Raw genomic sequence first — 10,671 nt, forward strand, 5'->3', positions numbered from 1 at the left:
TAATAGATTTCAAGTAATTTTCAAATTATTTTAATAATTTAGTGTGAGATTTTAAAGGATTTGAAATATTTCAGGGCATTTATTGAATTGTAAGATATTTTCCAGAGCTTTAACAATTTTTTAAAGATTTTAAAAGGTTTTTAAGGATTTTTAATATTTAAGGATGTTTTGGAAGATCTTAAGGAATTTTCAATTGATCAAAGTAATTTAGAATGATATTCTAAAGGATTTGATGTATATTTTAGAATATTTTAATAGATTCCAAGACATTTTCAATTGATTTAAATAATTCATGAGATTTTTAAGGATTTGAAAGCTTTTAAGGTATTTTTAAACTTGTAAGGAATTTTCAAGAGCTTTCAAAAATTTTAAGCGGTTTTAAAGGGTTCAAAATTTTTCAGGATATTTTAAACATTCCAACGACTTTTCAATTAATTTCTATAATTTCGAGCGATTTCAAAGAATTTTAACATTTTTTTTCTCATATTTTTTTTTGGTTGTTGATTCATCAATTAGTTGGATAAATTTGCTTTCTGAAAATGTAACTATTTTGTAGAAAATTTATTTTCTTTTTGGTTAAAAATTAATTTTTTTTTTAACCAGAAATTTAACTATTCTATGTTTAAATGAAAAGTGATCGTTTTTTGTTAGAATTTTTTGTATTTTATTGAATACTCTTCTTTTTTGGTAGAAAAGTAATCTTTGTTGTGGAAAATTTAACTATGATTAAACATTAATTTTTTTCTCAGAAAATTAGTCTTCATGAAAAATAAATTTCTTTTGTGCAAAGTTCATGTATTTTATTATAAATGCCTTTTTTTAGTATACAATTTAGCTTTTTGGATGAAAATGTAATTTTTTTATTTAAAATTTTACTATTATGTTGAAAACAATTAAAAAAATTTTTTTTTTCATTTATGTATTTGATTATTATTATATATATATATCCATATTATGTACACCTGGAAAACATAACCTGAAAATCGAAGTATGCATGAAATTAAGAATCACGTAAAAGATCCAAATCGCCAATTTCTTCAATTTCTTTCAAATGGGGAGCAAGATATAAATAGAAGACCACCGAAGTCTTCCGAAGCCTTCAGATCGGCAATCATCGTACAGCAGAACACCGAAGTCGAATCGTGCATTTTCGGCTTACATACGAACTCACAGTGGTAATCATGCACTTTCTGTTTTGCGGCTCCCAAACGGTAGGTATGGTGGGGGTAAATTTCATCCACGATCTAGCAGCTTTGGTTTGAGGATACTTTACGTGTTGCTGGTGACGTACATAACCCAGGAACCATAAAACGCTTGCAATATGTGCGCAAGTGCAAAGAGTTCTGGCCCCTGACTTACATGTGCAGTAATAACCGAGAAGCGTTTCGTTATTGTCTGGTCCTATGCCGTTGATCTTATTGAACGCTATCCACAGCTGGTACTTTGTCGCATTTCGGAAACGAGAAAATACTCGTACTTTGATCAAACCAGGTTCATTAAGTCGCGTATCTAGTTGAAACTCCTCATCTTCTTCTCGTTGCAGCTTGTCTTGAACGTAAGATGGGGCAAGTTCTACTTGATACACGCCAATTGTTATGTCGCGTATTTCTTCCAATGTAGGGCGACGAAATTGTGGTACTTGAAGTTCATGCAAGCGATTCCAATTTGCATTTCCGTAGCGCATATTGTCCACTTCTACGCGCGCTTGCACAATATTTGGCTCACGAGCTCTCGCTATATATTTTCTTGCAAACTCTGCTGTATCGCCTTGCATCTCGATAACAGGATGGTATCGATTAATTATGGCACCAGCAATACGAAAGAAGTCCCTTAGATTGTGTACATGGGCCATCGGAATGGTTTTCTCAAAGAACTTGAAAATGGACTTTATGTGGCCATTTCTGGATTCCACTATCCATCTAGATTTCGTTATTAGCCGAGCTTCGTTTGCTTCTTCCGTTACCAATTGACTCTGTCCTTGTTGGAGAAATGGTGGTATCTTGGACACAATTCCTAAGCGTTCTAAAAGTGTTTGGACATCTCTATATCCACGGTCCTCTATAAAAATATCACCAATGTCGAAAAATTCTCTAATACCTTCCACATCTCTTTCAAATTCGTTAATGAGCATTTGTGCGTCATTGTTTCGCGAGTCAGAAAAATATGGTCCTTGTATTTCAAGTATGCATCCGTCTGGAGCAGCAATGAGAGCAGGTTTTACCAAGTGACGTCCTTTATGTTTGCAGAATGACTGTCGAAGTACGCGAAAGTTACTGTTCTTCTGCATGTAAGCATAAGTTCCATCGATGATAGCAATAGCTCTGGGAATTTCTCGTTGTGGATTATAAAGTTCATTGGCGAATGATGTCATGTGTCTTTCAATGAATTCCTCTCTGCTTATCGCATTAAATCCAATCTTACTAGGCACAAATCGCTGCATTAAAGACTCCCTTACAGTAGAAATGGCCATGCTTGTAGCTTGCCGGCTCGAATAATGAAAAATCACTTTCAGAAATTCATCAGAAAGACCTTGACGCATTTTGCAAAGGAAAGTCAGCAGATCTTTTTTCCTCACGTATCTGGCATCATGTCCATGTAACTGTGGAATAGGAACACAAAATGCATACAATTTTCTAAATTGTTCCTTTGTTACAGGAGCAATAGCTTCAAACTCTTTATCAGTGAAACTATTCTCATTATTAAACGCCGCGGCCGCATGAACATTTGCTTCGTTACGAAGTAGTCCAGGAAGCAAGGAGCCTAAGATGAAACCATGTTCATCCAAATGATTTAAGCATGCTCTTGTTTCTTCTGGAATGAAAATGTCCATGACAATAAAAGCGTTAACTCTACATTCAATTGAAAGCCTTGGAGTATTAACATCAGCATTACAGAACATGCACGTTTGTCTGTCTGTTTGTGTAAGAACATTCAGTCTCAAACAGCCTGGGTCACGTTGGAGCTCCTCTATCTCATTGCGAATCGATTGATTGGAATTGAGACATAACCTACTCTCATCGGTGACTTCAAGTGGTGGTCTTCGAAGTTGAGGGCGTCTAAAAATTGCAATGTTTTGCCTCTCAGGATTATTATTTCCATCAATTCGAGCCATTTGTCATGGGCGCTTAGCGTTAGTCAAGTTAAAATCTTGGGCGCTTAGTGTTTGGTCGTTTTGAGATGCGCCCTGTATGCATCAACGATGTAGGCGAAAATATGATAGACCACGATCTGAACCGTGATTTCTATGTTGACATCGCTTTTGTAACCAAATCTGTTGTAATTCGTTTTATTCACTAATCTTGAGCGCTTAGCGCCGCCTAGCGCTAAAACTGTCCATTTTTTAAAATTTTTTTACGGATATTTCATCCGGCACTTATAACCTTAAAAATTACAAAGTTTCAGCTAAATCCACCGAAAGCCATTTTCTCATACATTTAGTGCGGGGTCCTTTATTCAAACAAATAAATAAATTTGCCGTTAAAATGCTGTCGTCTGCTATCCGCCGGTTTCCCTCTCGCAAAATTCTTCGACTGAAATATATATGAATTTTAAGCCAAAAAATGAACTTTTAACAAAGGAATTTAACTCTTAACCAAGTAGTTTGTAATTTAAATAATTAATTAAATCAATTAAGTTTAATTCGTAATTTGTCATTTGTGACGAAACAGATGAATTTTCAACTAAAATGATGAATACTTAACTGAAATGCTTGAATTTCCAAGCAAAGATGTATTAATTAAGTTTTTAATAAAAACAAATTAATTTTGAATCAAACATAAAATGAATCTTCAATTATATAGTTAATTTTTCAACCAAAGAAATGGAATTTTAAAAAAGAAATTTAACTTTCAACAAAGTAGTTTTAATTTCTAAACAAAGAGATGAATTTCCAAATAAATTGATGAATATTTAACTGCGGAATACTTGTATTTTCAAACAAAATGATAAATTTTCAATTAAGGAGATTATTTTTTTACCAAAAACCGATTTTTTAATAAAAACAGAATTTTTTACTAAATAATTGAATTTTCGACTAAAAAAGGTCAATTTTCAACCAAACTGATGAATTTTCAAATAAAATGATGAATTTTTAATTGGAATAGTAGAATTTCCAACCAAAAAGATAAATTTTCAACTAAGAAGATTAATTTCTACCAAAAATGGGGTATTTTCATCGAAATACATGGATTTTCAACTAAAAAAGATAAATTTGTACCCAAGAATTGAATAGTTAATTTGTAGTTAAAAAAATTAATGTTTAATCTAAGAGATGGATTTTTAATTAAAATGATTGAATATTTAATTGATGTAGTTATATTTTTAGTAAAAAAAAAAGAATGAATTTTTGTCATAATACGCGGGGTTTGAACTAAAAGACATAATTTGTCAGCCAAAAGAAAATAATTTTGAAAGCAATAGTTACATTTTTTAATAAAGTAAGGAATTTTAAACTAAAGTTATGAATCTTTTACTGGAAAAGTTACATTTTAAAACAAAAGTTTAATAAAAAATTAACAATAGAAGTTACAAAGAAACAGTTCAATTTTTAACTAGAATAGTGAAATTGTTAGTAACGAAAAGTAATTTTTAGCCAAGGAGAAAACGATTTTCAACCAAATTTCTCATTTAGTAACCAAGGAGATGAATTTTCAATTAAAATTATGGATCTTTAACCAAAAAATTTATTTTCAACATAAGAGTTTATCTTTGAACTAATCAATTAAATTTGTATTCCAAAATAAATAAATTATTAACGAAAAAAGTTGTGTTTGATATTTTAACAAAAAAAATTTTAATTTTTAATCAAAAACAGATCAAATAAAAAAGATGACTTTTTAAGATGAGTTGAATTTTCAACTAATGGAGATTTTTCAGTCAAGACACAGAAAAAAATAGCTAACAATTAAATTTCAAACGAATAACAAAATTAATTTTCGACAAAATAGTTCTTTACACTTTTATAAATTACTTTTATAAATAAAGAATTATTTTCATATAATTTTATAATCCAATAAAAAATATTCAGCACGCTCTCAAAAAAATTCCCTGACTTTAAAAAAAAATCCCTGACATTTATAGGTTTTTCAGGTTATCCGGGTAGGGATATTAGAGACTAAAAATTATTTGTGTTAGTGTAAAAATGTTTTTCTTTTTTAAAGTTTTTATTCTTGATCCGCAAATTAAAATATCTAACGTCAGCGTAGCTACGATTAATTAAAATTAAAAATTATTGTTCTAATATTTAAATTAACTTATAAAAATTATACACTATACTGACTATACTATGTAAAAAAATAAATATTTTACAATATTAGCAATGAAATATTCTCAAATTTTATAGATTTTTAAAATTAAAAAGTTTCAATTCAAAATTTTTTGGTAATAATTTTCAGATGCCAAAAAGATTCCTTATAATTATAATTATAATTCGTGTTGTTTTTAATAAAAATTACTTTTATAAACTGAAAGTTTTGAGTTTGTCGAAATTCCGTAAGCGTAAAACAAATATTTTCAGTGAAAGCTGGAAAGGATGACTAGGGTCACTGAAATTCTGTGAGTGTAGATAAAGTATTTTCGGTGCTACTAGATACTTTGTAAGAAAATATCTTTTTAATTTTAAATTCAACTATTTGGTTTAAATTTCATCTTTCTTGGTGAAAAGTTATTTCTTATGTCGAAAATTAAACCTTTCAGTTTGAAAATTCCACTGTGTTCTAAAAAAATCGTCTTATTGGTTTAAAAATTCAACTGTTTTTGGGTGAATTTGAAACCTTTTTCTTTGAAAATTCGATCATTACATTGAAGGTGCATATTTGTAGGTTCGAAATTCAACTATTTTTATAAATTCATATTTTTTTGGTCGAAAATTCTACAGTTTTAATAAAAATTCGTTCCTTTGGATTTAAAATTCTTCTTTTATGGTAGAAAAATCATCTTTCTTGGTTGAAAATGAAAACTTTCTTTGTTGAAAATTCCAACTTTCTTCGATTAAATTCGTCTACTTTCCTTGAAAGTTGAAATTTTTGGTTGGTTTTGCAACTGTTTGATTAAAAACTAAATTATTTTCTTTTAGGGTTGAAAATTAATTTCTTTTGGTAGTACAGTTATTTTCAACAAAATAGATCCATTGTCAACTTTAAAAAAATCGATTTTCAACAAAAAATTGAAAGGTTAAGTTTTCAGTTCAAAAGATTTATTAAAAAAAAATAATAATATTATTAAAATAGTTCCCTTTTCCACAAAATACATTAATTTTCGATGAAAAGAATGAAGCATCATTTAAAAAAATTAATTTTTTACTAAAGTGGATCAACTTCAAGCCAAGAAATATGAAAACAATTGGGCAATCAATTATTTTGAATGAAATTATTGTGGGTATCATATTGAGTACAATATGAAACGAATTTTCAAGTAAAATGTTAAATGTTCATGAAAAAATAAATTTATAATCAAGAGGTTCAACTTTTTAAAATATATAGTTATTTTTTTATCAAAAAGATCAATTTTCAACCGAGAAGATTAATTTTCTACTAAAAAAGGATAAGGTGGTTTCATTTTTAATTAAGCATAGATACATTGTCAGCTAAAGAAATGAATCTTCAACCAAAAATATTGTTATTTAAGAGAGCGGTCAAGTATTCAATCAAGTAGTTGATTTTCCAATCAAAACATGTGAATTTCAAAAGAAAACTGAATAGTCAAATTATCATTGAAAAGATTATTTTTTAATTAAAAGAAATAATTTTCAAACCAAAAATTAATTTTCCCAACAAAAAGATGAGTTTTTAACTGAACTAATGAAGCTTCAACACAAAAAATGAATTTTTAATGAAACAGTTTAATCTTCAACCAACTATAGTGAAATTTTCAACCAAGAAGATTAATTTTCTACCAAAAAAGTCTTTTTTAACAAATCGGTTCAAACATTCAACTTAGTAGTTGAATTTTAAACCAAAAAGATGAATTTTCAATACAAAATTTAGTAGTTGGTATTTACTCGACCAGCGCTGGATGTCAAATCACGGTCAACAAAAAATCAATAACTTTTGAACTACTGCGAAATACAAACTTTTTTTTACCAAAATTTTCGGAAGAGTTTGTAGAATCTATTGGCATGTTAAAGAATTCTTTCCCAGGCGGAGAAGTTTAATTAATTTGCAATTGTTTGAAACAAACGATTATTTAAACAATAAAAAAGATGTTTTTTACTACCGAAAATTTTTTTCGCGTAAAGTATACTTCGTAGGAAAAATTTTTATAACTCAATTATTAAATTTCGATAAACCGTTCGCGAGTAATCCAGCTTTGAAAAAAAAAATGATTAAGCGCTATCATTGTTAATAAATTCAAAAAAAAAAAAATTTGTTGCAAAAATATTTTAGGTGAGTTATTTTGATATAAAAACGAATCTAAAATGTATAAATTGATTGAAAATAGAACTATTGATTTAAAAGTGGCACACTGGAGATATTTCGACCCATATGTGATATGTCAAGCGGTTGCGTCTAGGTTCATCGAAAAAATGCCCTCCATATATTTCAAAAGTCTCACGGTATTCATTTTTTAAATTGTCTCACTTTATTTCAATGATTTTAACCAAAAAATCATTCTCCTTTACTTTTATTGAACAAACCTTTAGTTTCTGTCGACCCTGATGAAGACTTCAAAAATTGTAAACACACATAAAAAACTGAAGTTTCCTTTGGAACTCGTTTTTGGTTCAAATGGAGCCGCAACAAAAATGAACCCTACTTGCTGAAAAGGAACCCAAAAACGATAAATGAGCTCTAAATGATATCACACTTGGGGTTCGAAAGGATCTCAAATGTAATTGAGCCTATTTCTAAAGAACCTATTTTTCGCTTTGCCCACTTCGATATTATGATTAATTAATAACACAATATTCACCTTAAGTCACACATTTGATCGAACTCTGGTCGATAAATTAATGAAGATAATTAAATGACAAAATAATAACGTAATTAAAATAGATACAATGACTTGATAAATATCATTTGCAGGTTACAAAGCAAATTTGTAAGCATAAAGGCTTATTCATATGAGTGCTCCCAATCTTGGCAACTTTTTGAACTGCGCTTGCGTTGCGCCGGCAAAACAATTGGTTACTGTTGGCGCGCTGATTTTGAATAGGGTCGATATTCAAATGTGGTATTTATGATAAATAATGATTATAAAATGCATGAACAGTAATTTCGTAATCCTAAAATAAGATTTTGAAGTGACAGATAAAAATTTAATTCGATTTTAAACAAAAAGACGTTATGAATTCCGTGTTCAGAGAAAGAAGTCATTTTTTTTTTAGCACAATGATTAATCTTGTCACGGTCGAGTTTCTAATTTTTATTGTCTTCATTCACAACAATTTGACCTAAAATCAAATCCATAAAGTTACTAAAAATAAATTGAAAATTTTATTTTTTTCTAAAGTCAAAATAAAAGACGTTTTTTGCAATAAAATCACAATATTTTTTCATCTGTCACTCAAAAATTATATTTCAGGATTAATAAATCACTTTTAAAGAATTTCCCAAACTTTATTTATTATAGATATAACAATTAAATATTTATATAATTTGAAATGCGTGCGCTTGAAGTAACAAAACGCGTTGCTGGCGCGAAGCAAGTGCAGTTCAAAAAGTTTCCAAAATTGGGAGCACTGATTCATATGCAAGAAAGTTTTCGTCGTAAGTCATTGGTCGATAAACTAATTCTTTATGCTCAAATTTATCAATACGTCATTATCAATAATATTCAATTATCAAAAAGGGAATCTTGAATAATAATTAATTACAAAAGTTCATTAATTGTACATCAAAGATTTTTTAAATAAAATTATGTCAATAATTTTCAAGATTTTTCATAACTTTTAAGAGTAGGTTAAAATTGGTTAAGTGAGTAATAAATTTTCACTTACAATAAATAAAATTGCATTACATTTCCAATTATTAATTGACCAATGATTTTAAATCATGGTAATTTAAGGATGGTGTAGACTCCAGCCAAATTTTGTGCCCACTGGTAAGTGAACCTTAACAATTAAGAAGAAAAATGAATAAATATTAATATTGTTTTTGTTTGCTTTACCGACATATTCTGTAAATCGCTAACTTACCAACCCGACTTTGCAAACGGTTGGCTTGTGAATGGGCCTTGATGCTGTTCTTTTCAAGTGCGTTCTAAACGAACCCATTTCGGGTCTCTCCAGATATCTATTGGAGGTCAAGTTTCAAATGACACCAACTTTCATTTGGGCCGCAACATGAGTGAACCCCTAGTTTTTTTCTGTGCACTATAACGTATGAACTAACCAAAGTGAATGATTTTTTTTTCCTAAAATCGTTCAAATAAAGTAACACGATTTAAAAAATGAATACCGAGAGGATTTTCAAATTTATGGAGAAAATTTTTTCTGTGAACCACTACACAGTCGTTTGACATATCACATATGTCATATAAATATTTTCGTCAGATAAATTCCATCATTCATCAGATAAGCGTGCTACAGCGTTTTTATCAAATTTAAAGATAAAATTTATTCCTGGGTTTTACTGTGAGTGTTTTTTTTTCTCGAAATTTTTACCAGTTGTTTGAAAATGCAATATATTTCGACTCGAAATTGTAGAAATTTAAAGTCCAAAATTGCTAATGTAGTTTACGGACGCCCCTTACAAAGAAAAAATTCTTATATGATATTTCAATGAAATGATTATTGAACTCTATTAAAATATTTATTGATTTCCAGAATGTGTAATGCAATGCAATGTGTAAATACATATATAATAAAATTAAAATGAGTCTACTTTCTTCGGATAACATGATTGCATAAAATGGGTTGTTGGTGTGGATTGGGATGATGATGTGGATTTAGACAATAGTATGGATTTGGAAGACGGTGTGTAGTGTGACTGCATGAACTGAATGGATATATCGGATTGGATGAATTTTGCGACATGTGTGAAATAATCCAGTTTCTGTATGCCGGATGAGCCAAGTTCATGAAGACATCAGGAGCATTTGCATGTGCATCTTCCCTATTCCAAGCCATAACACCAATCAGTTTATCATTTAAAACTAGAGGACCGCCAGAATCACCATCGCTACAGTGTTTTTTTGCTTCAAGTGCCCCATTGAAAGTGCAAATTGTTTTATCTGTAATATCCAGGTCATGTGGATAGCGAGTTCGACACTCCGCCAAGCTGATTATACGCACAGTGATTGATCGTAAACATTTAGGATACCGGTGTAAATCTCTGAACCTGGAGAAAAAATAATTTTCATGAACTGTTTTATTAGAATAATTTTAATAGTTAATAATAGTTTATTAATGCAACTTACGGCTTGAAACATTTCCAGGTGCTATAAACAGAAACATTGTATTTGATGATATGGATGATAGATGTCCATCAGGGTGGTCCAAAAACAATAATTTTTTTAAAATTTTAGTATGATTTCTAGCCTAAGCTGTACCTTTTTAGTCGGTAAATTTATTTATTGTACAAGACGAACTAAGAATAAGATGGACCATAAAACGTACGAGGGTAGTTCAACAAGTCCTTAGAATGAAGTATAAAAACAATTTTTTTTGGGTAAATTTTTTTTATTTTTCAACATAATCTCCTTGGAGCTCTATACACTTGGTCAATCGCTTTT

General features: G+C 29.5%; 1 protein-coding gene across 1 annotated transcript in view; it reads right to left on the reverse strand.

Annotated features, from left to right (window-relative positions):
• Positions 1–9,817: 9,817 nt before the first annotated feature.
• Positions 9,818–10,671, reverse strand: part of LOC117181959 (trypsin beta-like) — a 9,462-nt gene continuing 8,608 nt past the window's right edge. Inside the window, exon 2 of the mRNA XM_033374986.1 lies at positions 9,818–10,277. Coding sequence (XP_033230877.1) covers positions 9,818–10,277 — 460 coding nt within the window. The remainder of the gene's footprint in view (positions 10,278–10,671) is intronic.

The sequence above is a fragment of the Belonocnema kinseyi genome, chromosome 10 (genome assembly GCF_010883055.1).
Source record: "Belonocnema kinseyi isolate 2016_QV_RU_SX_M_011 chromosome 10, B_treatae_v1, whole genome shotgun sequence".
NCBI classification, from domain to species: Eukaryota; Metazoa; Arthropoda; class Insecta; order Hymenoptera; family Cynipidae; genus Belonocnema; species Belonocnema kinseyi.